We start from the raw sequence: 17,628 nt of genomic DNA on the forward strand, positions 1-17,628 counted from the left end.
AGTCCCGCCCTTAGGTAGCCAAGGACCGCAGTTGTTGCTTTGCCATAGGTTCAGAGGAGGAGGTGAGACAGGGATGCTTTAAAATAGTTGGTACTTTGCTTTTTCTCCTTAGATCTCTAAAATGAAGAGCCAAGTAAACAACACTTGAAGCCCAGAGATACATTTGGAAGTGTAAGTATATACAGAATAAACAAAAGGTTTGGTCTGCAAGGCTTTTAACATGATGCTTGCAACTTAAATAATATAACCAGTTGCATACTCCTTTGATTTTGAACATATTTTAGAACTTTTCTGCACAACTGCTTTCACCATTATTACTTCTTTGTAATTTCCTAGTACAGGAAAACCTTATTTCATCCTTTTTTATGTCATTATCCTGTAGTTCTACTACTCCTAAAAGCAGAAAGTGATTTTTTGTTTTTGTTTTCATCTGTCTTTGTGCATATCTTCTGTTCACTTTTTTATCATCCACTCTCTAAAAAAATCATAATGGTTGATTGGTTCTCTTCATTAACACATAGCTAGGAGGATAAATGATTATTTGTAGGAAGATTCTATGAATTCCATTCATGTGTGAAAAAAGCAAAAATCTCAGAAAAAGAAAACCACTAGGACTACATGCACATGTTTTCTACTCCATTCATTTTTTGTTATATCTATTTCAATAGACTGGATTAAATTAGAAATTAGAAGGAAAATGGTGACACAGTCTACCAGACATCAGTAAATGAGCTGCTGAACGAGTCTAACTCATTACTAAAATCCATTTGTAAAAAAAATTGGCATGTACATAACAAAGTAAATATAGATTTGATATTTCATATCTATAATATGTATTTTTTTCCTTTAAGCAGACATTTATACTTGAAGCTTTAGATATGAGTGGTTGTTTTGAAATTAAAAGAACACTACAGCTATTCTAGTGGCATAAGCTGCATTCTTACCGTAAGGCAGCACAGAATTAGATCATATTGAAAAGCAATTACAGTGCTTTCAACAAAATGCAGCTTTATGACTAAGATGTTTGTGATTGAGATGCCTGTGAATCAAATGAACTTTTTAAACAGGTTTTATTAAGCAATGCTTGTATTTATGACTATTACCAAGCTAGTCTGGTTTGATGAACATATGTCACTTTTGAGAAACACTCCTTTTTTTTTTTTTTTTCTCTACTAAATCTGCCAAAAGTAGAAATCTTTTATGTGAAGTGATTTTTTTTTCACTTCTCAATTCAAATGAAACTTCTCAGTTGGGTGCATACAGACTACAAATGCTACTTCTTTGGAACCAACTGTTGGATCACATGAAACTCAGTGTGAAGCCTGCCAGTCCTTCAGCAGATACATACTGGAGTCAGGTAAATTTTGCCAGCATTTGTATTATACAGAGAGTAGAGCTCACTGTTTGGCTGCGATTGTAAGAGTATCATGATTTTTGAAAACTTAAAACAACAAAAATTCGACAAAGTTTATTTTTTATTTTTTTTTTCAATTTGGAGGCAAAAACATCAATAGGTACTGTGCCTGTAAGTTGAAGATGTACAAGTTCAATTAGAAATATGGCTCACCCTTCTTTTCTTTTCTTTTTTTTTTTAAAGGTAGGATACTTGATAACGTAGAGAGAAAGAAACACATTACTGTAGGTTGGAATGAATTTCCTTTTGCTAGGAAAATTTTGATTGAGGAAGAGTCATATAAAAGACATGTTCTTGTCCAAACTCAGAGCAATCTCAGTCCTGTGGGCTACATAGAAAGCAGTATGGAAAGAACACGATGGTTTTATATGCACTGATAATTGATGAATCTGGAATACACAGTGGTCTTTTTACTGATCGTATTTTTTTTTTCCTGAAAGAAGACAGCATCTGGCTTCTTGGCAATTTCTCTCTTTTGTCAAACTAAAATGTAGAAATTTTGGCAATATCCCCAGACCCCTGGCATCAAGAGATATCTCTTTAACTTATGGCAATCAAATGAAGTGGTTGCCCATCACTGCCTCCTGGCCTTTCAAAGCACACATCCTACAGAGGTTTAGTCAAGTAATGAGAGACTTAACACACAGGAAGGCCACAACTTACTCCAGAGCTTTAGCAATATCACTGACCCGGCTGTAGCTACAGGGGCATGTGGCAGAAAGGCACCCACCCAGTAACACCTCCTTGAGGAGCAGCTCTGCTTTTGTACAGGCAGTGGAGTAAGTTCTGTCCTTGCTCCTTCCTTTCTTACCAATGCCAAAAGCTGGCACTGGTGTGCAGGACCGAAGAGGGCTGGGTGGGACAAAGCTGCAAAACGCAGCCCCGAAGCTGCTCCCCACGCACTGCAGAAACTGGTTTTGGTGTGGGAACAAGGGAAGGAGGAGACTGAACTGAAACTCTGCACACACGGTATGGTTTCTTTGTAGCCTGCAAGGTAATGGTAAGAAATTTTAAAAGCTACTTTTTTCGGTACTGAGGGAGCACTTCGCAGCAGTGCAAGGGACTAAGCAGCATGGGAGGAAACTGTTTCTGAGACGGCTCAATACCATGTTCAGTGGTCTTTTCTGTTGTTGTTTCTTTTCTGGGCAGTATGTTCCTGCTTGTGGCGACTTCTACAGCTCATGTTTCCAGTTAGGTTCAGGGTAAAGCGTATTGTCATATAATTAATAATTGTCCTGTAAAACCTGGATTCATTCTCATTCCATGTACCTCCTGTTAAATTCTGACCAGAAGGCTTGGTAACTGTAATTCAGGTTCCTAGGTCGTAGCTATGTGAGTACAATACAAGATCTAATCTTATCAGAAGGCAGTGTTTCTCTGTGAAAATACTGTGTCATGTTATACTCCATATTCATCTCCCAATGACGTTTCAGTTGAATGTCTGTAGTAGTGAGGAGCTGATAAGCTTATTTCATAGATCATATTTATCAGTAATTTTTTGAAAATTAATGAAAACGAGATTTGCTACAGAATCTTACAATAAGGGGATTTAGTGGTGACTGCAAAATTCCGCATAAGGCCATATTTCAGTGTCTAGGCTGCTTCTTTGCAGACATAAAGAGGTCTCTAGATGTCCTCCTAATAGAACCATCCAAGAAAACATCAGTTATCTGACTTCTCCTTATCTTTTCCTTCCTGCCTTCACTTCAGGTTTCACTATCAGACTCTGAACTGTGACCATGAGGCATCTTCCCTCTCCAAATATTGAATTGTTACCACCAGGCCACATTTGCAGCATATTGCCTCAGGCTATTGCACTTTTTAAACTTTAAGTACACATTTTAAATTAAAACAGTGTGATAGTGCCTTTTTTTTAGAGACCTCTTTTCAAATTAAAGCTGAACTTCTTTAGAAACTGATGAACAGTTATTGCTAATCCCTTCTGGCTTGCACAGTAGTGAACTAAAATGCAGCATTTCTGAAACAGCAGAACTGGAAGGCACTGCTATGATATCTGATGCAATGGCTGAAATATGCCAATCAGCAGCCCGTTAGACAAAAAGAGCTTTCTTTCTAACGTATTTTACACCTCATCATAGTACAACCTAGAATATAATTTTAAACAGAAAACCACTAACACATACAACTTAAGGCACAGCACTTATATTGATATTGGCTATTACGAAATATCTATAGTCTAGTTACCTTGGGATAAGCAGAGAATAATTGACTTTCCAATGTATAACAAGATCTTGGTTATTGTAAGCCTAACTGCTTATAAACATTCCTAAGAAAAAACAACAAAACTTGGGGCATATCACAAACATAAATACCCCACTGCTAGTAAAATCAGTTTAAAAAACTATTACAGATGTTTCCTCATTTCCACAAAGAGAAAAATTTGAAAACACTCATTTCCCTCCCCACTTCAGTCAGCATTTGCTACCTAAAAATAGCTTAATATATCAAAAAGATGCAGGAAACATTTTGTAAGGTTAACATCACTGATTCCCAAAACAAAAAATCTTGTGTTGTCGGATTCAAGATGAAACGGAAGACATACATACCCCAACCAGTTTTAAATTAGGTAGTTCAGAGAGCAGCAGGGGTACAACTGGTGCAGCATGGAGCTCAGCACGGTTTAATTTTCCTCACTTTCTATGACTGTAGTGTGGACATCCTTACGTCGTTTTCATAGGTACGAACACGCTTCAGGATAATGCCCTAGCTGAACCCATCCCTTCCAATGCATTCCTGCAATACAATACTTAAAAAGAAACAAAACAAAACAAAAGAACAACAAAAAACACCAGAAATCAAATTTAGATTTATCAGATTATATTTAATCTCTCTTTGAAACAGAAAGGAAGTATTAGTTCTATTAAAAATAGAACTTATTAAACTTGCTGTCAACTTTCAGCAAGCCTCAGTCAGCTTGGGCTAAGCATGCTTATTTGTACTAACCCAGAATGTCCTTTCCTAACATTTCCTGACAACCCATTTTGCAACACTCTTACCTATTACTACATAATAGATATGAAATATCCCCAAACACAGGGACAGCACTGCCCATACTACTAAATCGGGCACAAGCTGAGCAGGAGCACCATGGAGCCTGAGTATTTATGGTATTTAATCCATCAGTCAGATAAATGGTCCATGAAAAAGAAGGAGTTGACTCTAATGTTTGTGAAATGCAGCACTCAGCAACAAACCGAATTTGTAGCTTTCATAGAACAACATATGGTTATCATCTGCTCTGGGAAAAGAGTATCTTTGTTGCAAATAAACCAACTGATGAAAGAGTAGTGGAATTCCAATATCTCTTGGATATGTAACATATATATAAATAACATGCAGATGCTCAGAAGAGAGGAGAAGTAATAACATAGAGACCTCAAAAACCTGGCAATCACATCATTTCTCCAAGGATCTCTTCTTTCCACCTAATACTAATTCATGCATGTTGTAAGATTTTAAAGTCTCGGCAGTCTCTCCTCCCAACCTTATCAGCTATTTTCTTCTATAGACTACAGTATGTTTGGATAAAACTACCCCTTATAGCTTCTTCTGGGAGTAAGGTCATCTAAATAATTCCAGGAACACCTCTTGACCAAGAGCTAGGTAGAAGGCTCTGCTGCCTTTTTAGGTGTGCGTTTCTCCCCTTACCTCATCTTAATCTTTATGTACTTTTTCATTTTTAGAAGATGTACAAGGAGGATCTCAGGAGCATGACTGAAGAGAATATAACCGGCAATGCATCCTTCTCTGCCTTCCCTCACACCAGTACTGCAAGGGCCATATTGATTACAGCCTACTCAGTCGCATTTGCTGGAGGTGGGATTGGATCCGTCGCAATGTCATTTGTGCTAGTCAAGATGAACACTCTGTCTGTGACCACTACAGCAATTATTAACCTGGTTGTGGTGCATGGTCTTCTTCTCCTGACCGTGCCCTTCCGGTTGCACTACTACATCAACAAAGAGTGGATTTTTAAGATGCCATTTTGTAAAATAGTGAGTGCAATGGTGCATATCCACATGCTCCTGACTTTCCTATTCTACGTGATCACACTGGTGATTCGGTGGCTTGTATTCTTTCAATGGAAGGATAAGGTGGAGTTTTACAGGAAGCTGCATGCTATAGCAGCAAGTGCTACCGTGTGGGTTGTGGTCATCATCTTTTTGGTGCCTGTCTTCTGTGTTGAATATGGACGCTCAGGGACATACAATGAGAAAACATGCTTTAAGTTCCACAAAGAGCTGCAACAGGATAGTGTGAAAGGCCTGAACTATACCATAATTGTGGCTATAGCCTGCATTACTTGTGTCCTCCTGGGTTTGCAGATTTTCATTCTGGTCAAGGTGGCGAGAAAATTTTCCTTCTCCCTGTGGTCACATCAAGAGTTCTTGGCTCAGGTGAAAAACCTAATTTTCATCTGTGTTATCATAATTTGTTTCCTTCCCTATCACCTCTTTAGGGTCTACTATATACAGCATGTGAATGACTATAACCAGTTAGAAAGCTACAATGAAATATTTTTGAGTCTGACCTCCCTCAGCTGTCTAGACTTGTTGTCATTTGTGCTGAGCGGAAGCCGTCTCTTTAAGCAAAAGGTTGCTGTGCTCTGGAGCAGGTTGACTTGCTGTTAGCTTCACCTAGGTGTAGCATTCACCAACCCGACAGAACATGGTGCAGCACAGAGGGAGAGCAAACCCAGTCCTAAATAAAAGCTGTATGCCAGAAACGGCATAATACACTAGCACAGCCTCTGCCTGCCTATTCACCAAAATAATCTTCGCAACCCACCTCTGTACCCTGTGCCACATGCTCTAGGTGTCCCTGCTTGAGCAGGGGGGTTGGACTAGATGACCTCTAGAGGTCCCTTCCAACCTCAACCATTCTGTGATTCTGTGATAATGAGACTAACTCTCTTCATTATCTCAACTGGTGAACCGGTAGGATAATTCTTGGATTTTGTCAGATAATTATCTCACAAGCTCTAGATATAATTGGAGGAGAGGCAGTTTTAAGAGGGAGGAGAATATATGGACTCTTCTAACTTACTCTTTTCGAATCATCACTTGTGAAGTCAAAGGCACTAAAAGAAAGCTGAAAAGAATTTGCAAATAAAAGGTATGCATAAGGTATGAGTTTTTGAAATGCAAATTTCTATATAATGTCCTATATTTATTTCTTATTCACAACAAATAAAACATTGGCCAAACTATTGTTCCTCCTGAATAGATCTGTTCTTCCACTGGAATGTCAGGTGTAACTATCTAGATTATTTGAACAATTTGATCAACTCATTAAAAGCAAGGAGGCGATATATATGTATTTATTGAAAGAGATCTTGAAATCTCCTTTCAAAGATGATATCATTACAGGAAAAAAGAATTTTGTTTCTCCTTCCCATATTGTGAAAATGCATCCTACTGTAAAGTTATATGTCACTACTGCAATGAACATTGTGAATTAAAATCGAAAGATTGTGTTATTATTTACAGAATTCTTTAATTACAAAAAAAATACATTTAATTAACTGAAAATAATTTTATCTGGGTCATTCATACAGCAGTTATTTTCTGTTTTGAAATCAAATATATTTAGGTCTCCTAGGTAACACCGAAGCTCTCCTGCTTTTGTGAAATTCTTAACTTTTTAACTTATTACTCACAGTGTTTTTAGCTTAAAAACTGTTCTAGAAAAGTCCTGTACTAGCAGCAGAAGATAAAATGTTACTGCTTGGATTAGGGAGATGGAAAAAGTTAATGAGTCTGGTGTAGCTAAAAAGTCTATTAGATAGACATTGTGAATATGGGATATTTGGAAGTTAAATGAATTGCACTTGACGAAAAACCTCAGCAAAACAGTTCTGTGCAAGACATTCATGCATTCAGAGATATACTATTTTATGCCTATTCCAAAAGTGTATGTAAGTTTCTAACTGCTATGACCAAGGCTAATGATGGTTATTTTTTTCCTTCTTTTTGCCATCTGAAGCAAGATCATTTTTCATTAGGAGTCAGTCAAATATTATTTTCAAGTTTGGACACAGAGGTTACCCGGTCATTTAATTCCCAGTCAAAGTCTCTCCTGATGCTGTTAAATGCCAGCATTTCTTGTTCCTGAATTCTTTCCATTTCTTTTAACTTCGCCTTCAACATCTCTTGCTCAGACTGCTATCAAATAACAATTTGCTGATTTTGCTGTTACCATACAATCTTCCTGCTATGCTTATTGATTTCATTCTTGCTATAGGGTGGTGTCCAAGATGCTTCAGTATCTAACTTCAACCATATTTTTTTCTATTTGCATTCTGTGCTTTCTGTGTTGTCTTCCTTCCTGTTGAGAGCTCCCTCCCCACCTTATTATCTTTCAGCAGGTCTGATTAAAAGAGAATATTTGCAGGCCAGTGCCTGAGTAGTCCTATGTAACACCTGAAGTTTGATATCACAGAAGTTCATAAATCAGGGAGGTACTTATATCACCCTCCCCTGGGAGGAAAAAAAAATCACAGCAAGAGCTGTTAAGATAAAAATGTGAATGACTGCAATGTGTGACCAGGACTCTCAAACTATCTGATTGTTTTTTTGCCCAAAAGGGATTGTATTAAAGAAGGTGACCATCACCCAGATTAAATAGTAATCAATGAATTATATACATTTTTAAAACAAAGATGGTGTTAGCTTGACTGTATAAGGACTGCCAGTTAGTTATGTGCCATTAATAATGGCAATAAACTGCTTTCATCCCAATTTGGTTTAAGCTACATGAGCTAAGCAGCTTTTCCCTGTGACAGAAAAGATGGAAAATCACATTCTAAACAACATGAACAGATGGCAAGAACATATCTGATTCTTCCGATAGCAATGATTTTAGTGGACAAAAATGCTTTGTGTGTGCTCTGTAGGCATTACAAACCTTTATAACACTATATGATAAGACTTTTGCTGTAATATAGATGCTAACAATCCAAAGCGCTTCCTGAAGATGTACATAAAACTGAAGAGTGTTTTGTGTTTAACTTGGTAAAAATTCAAAAAATAAAGTGTATAATCACAAATGGTACAACTGTACACTTGTATATAGCTTATATGTAGCTTAAATAAACTTGTTCATGTATTTGGTAAAAAAAAAAAAACACAAGTAGCTTAATTCTTATAGAAATATGTATATTAACAAATTCCCACACCGCAGCATTAAAAATAAATCAGCCTGTATTTTCTACAAATAAAACTTTACTCTTGATGCTGATGAGTGGAATTAGCAGTGGGGGTGGGGGGCTAATTCCACACTTCAGGTTGGTTTCACCAGTTGGCGCCAAGTGATGGTTCTTACAGAGCCTCCTAAACCCAACTTCCACGTGCTGCTCCTCTGGCCTCAGGACTGCTCCTGTCTGGCAGAGGGAGCCTCGCTCCTCATGGCACATGTGGCCTCAGCCTGGACTCCCGCCAGCAGGACCTGCAGGGGCACGTGGCACAGAGGTTCACAGAGGGGCACAGAAATGGCACCTTCAACCGACAGGCCCCCCGGGAGCCGCTTCCCGCTCAAGCCTTCCCTCGTTTTGCCTCTCATGAGCTTCATGAGGGAAGCCAGGGCCGGGGAGCTCGCAGGCCATGAGGTGATTTGGAGGCTTTGAGAGAAAACTGTGAGAGTCGGAGAGCGGCAGGCAGGAGAGAGACGCACATTACAAGCCTGCCAGAGGGCTGCCAGTTTGCTGTGAGGAGCTCTGCTTTTGACTAAATTGGGAGCTGTCTGGCACTGCGCTCCCCGTCACATCTCTACGCTTTCCTCAGCCAAGGTGCATTTGCTTCCCTTCACCAGGCCAGCCCGGCTGTTTTCCCTGTCAGGTCCAGCTGACTTCCTGAGCTCTGCCCTCCCTCAGACCCAGGGTTCAGCACCTCTGCAGCTCTCCTGCTGCTGCTTCCTCACCTTTCCCTGCTCCTCCTGGGCACTCTTCCAGCTGCGCTAGCTGGCTCACCACTCAGGTTTTTCAGCTGGCCTGGAAAGCTGAGGAGGGAAGGGACAGCCTGTCAGGCAGTGCTGGAGAGGGAAAGGCCAAAGCAGCACTTGGAATGTAGCCGAGCAGTGGTCTGGGAACGGCAGTCAATGAAGCAAGGAGTTGGGAATACTTGTTACCATCATGTGCTTGGTCAGAGGCACCACAGGCTTAAAGTAGACACTGTTTTTGCTGTCATTTGATCATAGAGGAGAGATATTGATTAAAAACAACCATGTGAGGAGAAAATGGCTGTATTACAGCCTGACCACGAGTGGATGAGCTCTGGCAAAGGGCGAGTTTTTATAGCTGCACCTACATTTAGTTATGCATCACTCGTGGGTGATTCAGATTCCCCTGACTCTTATGACTCTCCAACAGAATTGTGTCAGGTCCAGGCATAGAGCTGGAAAGAGTAACACAAGACTAATTGGTGGTGCATCTGTCAGTTCCCCAGGCAAACCCATTCATAGAGGGGCTATGGTCAGAAATGACAACACATCCAAAGAGCATAAAGAAAAGGTAGAATTTTAGCAGTGGCAGTGAATGGAACCTTTTCATTTCTGGGCTGTACTAATGCCAGTCAAGCTATGCCCCGTAGTTACTTTAGTTTGCTTCAAAAATATAATAACACCTTCAAATTCTCCATCAGAACATGGGAAGCAAGATTCTGACTCCTGTCTTTTTCTTCTGTAAGAGAAGAGTACTCAAGAAGAAGGCCTATAGATTCTAATCTGTTAAACAGAAACACAAGATCCTGCCTGTTGTTGAGGTAGAAGGCATGTATAAGTCGTAGCACCATGGTCTATATCAGAGTCAAAGGCACATGAATAAGAAATCAGATTGTCCATGGTCTGTCTGATGCTTTTCCTCAACAGATGGGAGATCCCATAACTTCACTAGATAGGTGTTACAAATCACAAGAGAAAGTAAGAAAAGGTGACATAGATCATATCTGCAGCCAAAAAAAAAATCCTCTTGGCAGAAACCTGGCATCATATCCTTGGAGCATGGGAGAGCCTCACTGAGCCAGAGCTGAATGCAAAGACAAATAAGATGAACTCCAAATACACAGAGACGAAACTTCAACCTGGTTTTCTTTCTTCTGGTGCAGTCCTCATCTTTTTCTATAGAAGGAGCACTTGCAGCAGTATCTTCTGCTCAGCATGGGAAATATGTTGATGCATAGGAAACTGGTATCACAAACTTTCTCTTAATGAAAAACAATTTGCAAGTTAAACACAACTTGCAAAAGTAAAACTGTCTGCGCAGTAAAATGGCGCTCAGAAGACTAAAACTTCAAGGGCATTCAACCTGTATGTACTATGTTACTATGCTAGATTTTGTGAAAGGATTGGAAATTTTCATTTTTTTTCATGAAATGACTATTTTTATCACATAAAATGACTGAAGATTTTATGCACGCTGCAAGACAATGGCCTTTTATTATGCCATTGTACTGCATACTTTATTTGGTCATCGTCTGAGATGCCAACTGGTTTCTAGCATTTCATAAAATGTCTGTTACTATTGTAGTCAGGAAGGTCAGGTGTTTTCAGCTCAATGGAACAAAAAAAACCCCAAAATAGTTGCAAGTTTTACAAAGCAGAGTTGACATCTCAAGAGTGTCTGTTACACAAATCATTTTTTTTCATTATTTGTTGTGTATTATGAACAGGCTAAGAAATATCATGAAGAAAAAATGGTTTTATATGTTGCCTTTTGAGCTAATGACTTCAAAAAAACTAGAGAATAGAGATTTTTCATAATACTTGCCTGCTATTCTCTATCATTCTGTGAAATAACTTGAAGTCATTCTGAGAAATGACTGAAGATTTTAGTAATTTTCTAAAATGACTCGTTTCATATTAGGACTGTAGCATGTCAGGATTTGGTGCAAGAGCAGCTGTACATAAAAGGAGGTAGTTTAATCAGATTTCTCCACTTGCTAAGTAATTAGTCCTAAAAGTGCCTCGGGATTTCAAAGCTAAATTCAGAGAATTTAAAGATTCAAAGTATTTTACAAAAAGTGTAAGAAAAGCTCCAACTACATGATCCCACAGTAGGAATATGATATAACTATTGCTGAAACAAAGAAGGCGAAGTAGAATCCCAAGTCAAATTTAGCACATTAATACAAATACATGCTTACAAACTAAGAAGATACATCATTCCTTTTTTCCTTCATATGCACAGCCTTTTTATTTATGTCCTGTGGGCTATTTCCCTCATTTTAGATACATTCAGAGACATTGATAAGCTGATTACGAAAAGGCAGACAAAAGAGAAATTTACTGCATACTGCGTGAGCACTGAAAACAAATACAGTATAATCAAAAAACCCGTATATGACTACTAGCCTTGGTGGTTGAGATTGTGTCATAAAAAAAATGTCATCTAACTACACAAACATCATCAGAGATGCTGTTGAGCTCTTCAAAATCTCTGTGCAGTGTGCAAGAAAAAAAGCAAAGACACCATTTGGCTAAAATGTTTGCTGGTCAGATCGCTCTAAACAAGCAAGCAAGGAGTGTTCAGCACAGGGGCAAACTGACTTTTTCAGCATGCAGTCCAAGTCTCCAGGTTGCTTGAAGTGGATAATGATGTACCGGGATTCACCAAATTTTTTGTTCTCTGTCTGCTCATATCAAAAAGTAGCTGAGGCGGCTGTCAAGCTCCCTTGACATCTTTCTCACTTTTGGTGCTCCCGTTGCATTGCAAGGTCATTATGGAAACGAACTCATTAGTACATGAATTTGATAATCATGAACAGCAGCTCTGTTCAGGGCTGCTGGATGGCTGTTGTACCCTTTCATGCATTTTGCTTTGTCTCAACAATAACTGACCTGGAAACTCGGTCTCAAAAAAATAAAGAAAAATAATGAAACAAGAGAGTAGAGTTCTCATTCTATCCACCACTATCAGCAGACTGCAAACAAAACTGATAGTCTTTCACTGAGAAGTATTAATGTTCAGTCAATTAAGCAATTTGAAAGACTGAACCTTTTTTGGCACTTCAGGGGAGATGGAGTTCTTTGTAATGCAACTGTGGGGAGCAGCAGACAAACAAGGTTGGAAAATAACATGAGCAAACTTTTAACCTCAAGAAATGTGAAGCACAAGAAGCAGCAAAATGACAAGAACAGAACAAAAGCCTGAGAAGTAGAATTAGGCACTAAGCAATTACTCCACAAACAAGTAAGTAAAGACAAACTGTGTGACTAAATTGAACCTGTAAGAAAAGTGTTAGCTGTTCCTTGGCTAAGATCACCAAACTGGGCAAGATAATAGGTCATTTGTGATCACATTTAACTACATGAGGGACAAGATAAAGTGGTAACAGAGGCATATGGAAAAATACAGCATGTGGAATACATCACCATAACAACAACTTTTACAAAAGTGTGTAGGAGTGTGAAACTACTGCAATTACTGGTGAACTAAAAATGAGAAGAATAATTATCTTGGACTAAAGCAGTTTTTTGTCTTTTAACGTCAAGAGGCATTTTTGCTATTACAGAAAAACCCCAAGCTGATAACATATCAACAAGGACAGAGTCCTGTTGAGCAGATCAGAATGTGTGTATGAGCAAATGGTAATTTACGCACATTACTCAATGTTCCACATTAATAATTGCTGTAAGTTAGTTACTATATTTAGTAACCATTTTTAGTAACTTGAAGCTCCACAAAGCTATAAACACAAAGTGAAAATATGGGAGGGCGACTCACTTCTGTGGTATTAATATTGGTTAAAACCACAGAATCATAATAAAAGTATGTTCAAAGAGATCTCTTGATGTCACGTAGTCCTATCCCTCGCCCAAAGCAAGGATAAACTCAAAATTAGATCAGGTGCTCAGGACCATGTCCAGCTGTGTTTTGAAAATCTCCAAGGATGGAGAATCCACACACCTCTGGACTGGACACCTCTGGACACACCTCATCCAGAGATGCACCACTTACATGATGATTCTTTTCTTAATAATTTGGTACATCAGTCGGAATTTTCCTCACTGCAGCTTGTGACTGTTGCCTCCTGTCCTTTCACTGTGGGTCTCTGGGGGAGTCTGACTCCATCTTATTTATAACCCCTATTTAGAAGACAGCTCACGTCCTCTCGCCGCTTAGCCTTCTCTTTTACTAGCTAAACTGTTCCCACAGCCTCTTGGCTATGGCAGACTAACACGATTCACTGTCCCCATCATTGCAAGGACACACTGAAAACCTTGTTCAGCCTTGGCCCCTGTCCTTTTCTGCAGAGCTGCTACCCAGGCAGTCAGTCCCCATCCCACCCTGACACACTGGATTTTTCCATCCCAGGCTTAGAACTTTGCATTGAACTTTGCATGTGTCTTTACCAAGCTTTGTAAGATTCCTGTTCGTCCATACCTTTCATCTGCTGCCATCCTTCTGAATGGTAGTTCTGCCCTCCAGCTCTCCCTGGGTTGCTGTTACCCACAAAGTTTCTGAGAATGCGTTCTGCTCTGTTATGCAGATCGTTGAACATTATGCCACTTAGCCTTTATATCACTGGCCTTTGAGCCCAACCTAGTTCACAGCTCTTTTGACAAAGCTAGCAAGCCTGTTGCAGAAGATGCTCCTGACGACCTTTGTCAGGTAGGTCCCAGCTCTGCCCACCAGCCTTCCCTCTCTTACCTCTTTCCACTCGGCCTTCACCTGGCACCTCAGGCTCACCACCAGAAGACAGCCCACACAGGAGGTCTATATGGTCTCTTCAAATGAGTTTTGCACCCTATAGAAGCTTCTCTTTCCTGGACTAACCCATAATCCAGGAAAGCTTTCTGGAACTATTTTTGTGCTTTTCATGTTTGAAAGATCCATACGTTACATTTTCACAATATTTCAACTGTTTGCTTCAAAAAGGCAGTTTTCTTCTCAAACTTAAGCCATTTTTTAAAAAAGAGGTAAGAGGTAAAAGGAAAAGAAGTGAGAGAATTAATGGCCTCTTTGTGTATCCTCATTTGAACTGAAGGAACCTAATCCCTGGATTTATTTTTGAAAGCTTGAAGCTTCTGATGCAAAGGAACTCAACTCATCCTTACAGATAAATATAATGCTTTTAAAGAGTCTTATTACTTCCACTACAATTATTTCAGCAATTCTGTACATTGAAAACACACAACCGAAACACATAAATTTATGTTCCTTTTGAGAACTGTAAGTAAATAGAATAGCAGCTAAAATGATCTCATGTGAAGTTGGTGAATGCATGTGGTACTCAAATTACAGAAAATTGTCCTGCCTTGTTTCCTTATGCAAGTGGGTGCAGCAACAGCCATCCTGTAACCAAAACACTTTCAGAAGCAACCCTGTGACTTGGGTCAGCAGCAACCCTGGGGAAAATGGCCAAGGGCACTTTCATCTTTGGAAGGCAGCTATAAGGGATGCTGCAACCAGCAGCATTCAAAAGGCGCTCGCAGGAAAAGGAATGGGATCTCTGAGAAGGAACTTGTAGTGATAGGGCAGAGACATGCTTGTGGTGGCATTTAGACTTTATTTAAATGAATACAGCAAATATATTTAAAAGCGTTGTTATTTACAAAAAGCGAGTTGACTTGAGCCAGTCCTATGATCCTGTGCTAAGCTAGATCCCTTTTTTTTTCCCCTTACAGGTATTTAAAATTGGAACTGAACAGGGACTTCAAGCCCTTTCAGATATTTTATGGTCCAAATCACTATTTCCCAACAGAATGGTTTGTGCACTCTGAGGTCCTCCTATTTGTACAATACGAGATTAGTCAGGCAAGTTTGCAAGGATGTTGGTAGCCCACCAGCTATGACTAAAGATCTGATTAAAGGAACAGCAGCTTCTCCTTTTGATTCCTACCAGAATGTATATTTACCCTGTGGCTGAACCTACATATGATTGTTAAGACTGAAGCCTTTTCAGACTTGCAGCTATTTAAATGTGGGTGCTCTCAAATCTGGCCTCTGCTGTATATGGACTTAAAAAAGGGAAGATTCTTGATTCCTCTCAATGGCATGACTGAGCAACACCTATCTTACTTTTCTTAGCTATGTTAGTAAAGTTTATTTTATTTATTTTTCTTCTTTTTTTTAATGATCTTCTATTTAACACCAAGAACTTTTCTACCTTCATCCCTGGGCTTTCTCTTTGGACTGAGCATTCTTCTCAAGTCTCTAAGCATCTAGTCTCTGAATATATCGTGGCTTTGATTTCTCTGATTCGGTTCAAGAATTATGGTACTTCTGACAGTCTGTTCTCTTCATCCATGAGCATCGGTTATTCCATCTGTTCTTTGGAAACTTGGAAACGGAGTGCCTTACGGACAAGTGTTGTCTTTGTATGGGTTGCACAGGACTTACTTAAGACTCTTGCTGGATCTAGGGTTGCTCCCGTACCAAATTTTTGGATGAAGAGCAGCAGGGTTTTCAGGAAGTCCCTGCTCCACTGTTCGCTCAGAGACTTTCAAGCCACAAGCAGAGGCAGGAGACGTCTGCCGAATCTCTGGTCTCATGGTAACCCCAGCAGCCTTCAGTGGAAAGCAGAGAAAAAGCCCCCACAGCAGAGCTCCCTCCACCCCCAAGAGAAGGAACTATGCAATCCTAAAAGACTCCCTCCTGCTTCAGAGGCAGCCCCCTCCTACCTCTCTGGAGCAGTCACCACTGGCACCTACTGCAGGACAATATTTGGAACGGAGGGATTGATTATTGCTCTAGTCTCCCCATTTGTCTCTTCCACTGGCAACAGCTGCATTAAGATATTCAAGCTTCAAGCTTGCGGCGTTTTAGTCTTTCAAAAAATGATTGGTAGTTGAGTACAAGATTTTATAACGTAACCTCGTGTTTCATGTACAGAAATAATTTCCTCCCTGTGTCTTTTGCATTAACAAAGACTTCCCTCATCCTTCACTTCCAAGAACTGCTGGTGGTTGAAAGAAAAGCAATTTAGTTAATCACTTCATTTTAAACATTCCCTTCCGTCCCATTCTCTCTTTATACAATCTATTTTTGTTACAATGGAAAGATAAATCCAACAGGACTCTGCTAAATGGTTCATTTTGAATTTATCATATATTTCATTTTCACGGAGTTAGCTTGAAGTATGATAATTAGCTGCACAGCCCATCTATGCTTTAGGGTACGAATGTTCTTACAATTACAGTAATTGCTCAAATCCTTGAACTGACAAAACAGAGAAACAGTGAAAGCAATTGAACACATTGATGTAGACAGTTTGATGGCACTTAGGTTCCTGCTCATTTTAGTACAAAAGGGTTTTGATTGGTTGCACATATTCTCTTTACCATGTGTTGAGCGTATGGGGTATAAACAGACATACGGCATGGCATGCGTTTTATTTTGTTCCCGCAGACAGCACGGATAATGAAATCACAGAGCTTCCCTGATTTGTAAAAAAATCACAGAAGTGGCTTTGCTCTTTCACCTAGCAAAAGCTGAGTGTGGCCAAATTGTTTAGGTAATATGTATAATATATTTAATATAATGTAGTGGAAAAAAAAGAAAACTAAACCAACTCAGACTCAACTTTTTGAGTTGGTTTAGGAGATGCTGTCACATAAGGTCCCTCACATATTCAGTGGAAAATTCATTTCAAATAGAAAACCTGAGTAAGACTTAAATACGCATACAGTCTGCTTTATGATTTAAAGGTGTTTCCTCCTAAATGCCTTTGTTGTTTTCTGTAAAAAAATCCACCTTTTGGTAAGGAAGTTGTTTGATTGTTGCTTACCATTATCATAGCCCTAGAAGGAACAGGACTGCTGGTCAGGACATAAGTCAAAGCAGCCGAGGTAATCACTGTTGGTGATTAAGCCACCAAATGAGGTTGCCATCTCCCCTTGAAAAGAGGGAGAGCTGGGCGCTTCCGAGACAAAAGAAACCTGAGGCCTTGGGAGAGTGTAATCATGGAGGCCCCAAAAGAGATGTTATTTGCTTGGTAACTTTGAAAATCTTTTCTTAAACCACTGGATATCCAGATCTGATGATGCCAGTGGTAACTGTGATTAGAATTTAAAATGAAACATTTGCCCTAAGAAACGTGTGTGTCTGCCATAGTTACTGGACTTACCCTGGGAGATGGACTGGCTGGCCCATAGGCTCATTGCTGTGTGCTACTGGCATCTCCAAAGAGAAGAGGAGGGGTGTTTTAAACAATGAAGATCTTGAAAGAACTGCTATATTATTACTATCTGCAAAATGC

The 17,628-nt window shown here is 39.5% G+C and overlaps 1 protein-coding gene and 1 pseudogene across 1 annotated transcript; both read left to right on the plus strand.

Moving 5' to 3' along the window:
- Positions 1 to 5,121: 5,121 nt before the first annotated feature.
- Positions 5,122 to 6,128, plus strand: LOC104568646 (putative G protein-coupled receptor 141). The gene has a single exon (XM_010215547.2). The coding sequence runs from the start codon at positions 5,122 to 5,124 to the stop codon at positions 6,064 to 6,066; it is 945 nt and encodes a 314-aa protein (XP_010213849.2). The 3' UTR covers positions 6,067 to 6,128.
- Positions 6,129 to 10,695: 4,567 nt separating this feature from the next.
- Positions 10,696 to 12,173, plus strand: LOC148595336 (KRAB domain-containing protein 2-like; annotated as a pseudogene).
- The last annotated feature ends 5,455 nt before the right edge of the window (positions 12,174 to 17,628 follow it).

The sequence above is a fragment of the Tinamus guttatus genome, unplaced genomic scaffold (assembly GCF_059628265.1).
Source record: "Tinamus guttatus ecotype Peru unplaced genomic scaffold, ASM5962826v1 Tinamus_guttatus_pri_ptg000115l, whole genome shotgun sequence".
Classification (NCBI taxonomy): Eukaryota; Metazoa; Chordata; class Aves; order Tinamiformes; family Tinamidae; genus Tinamus; species Tinamus guttatus.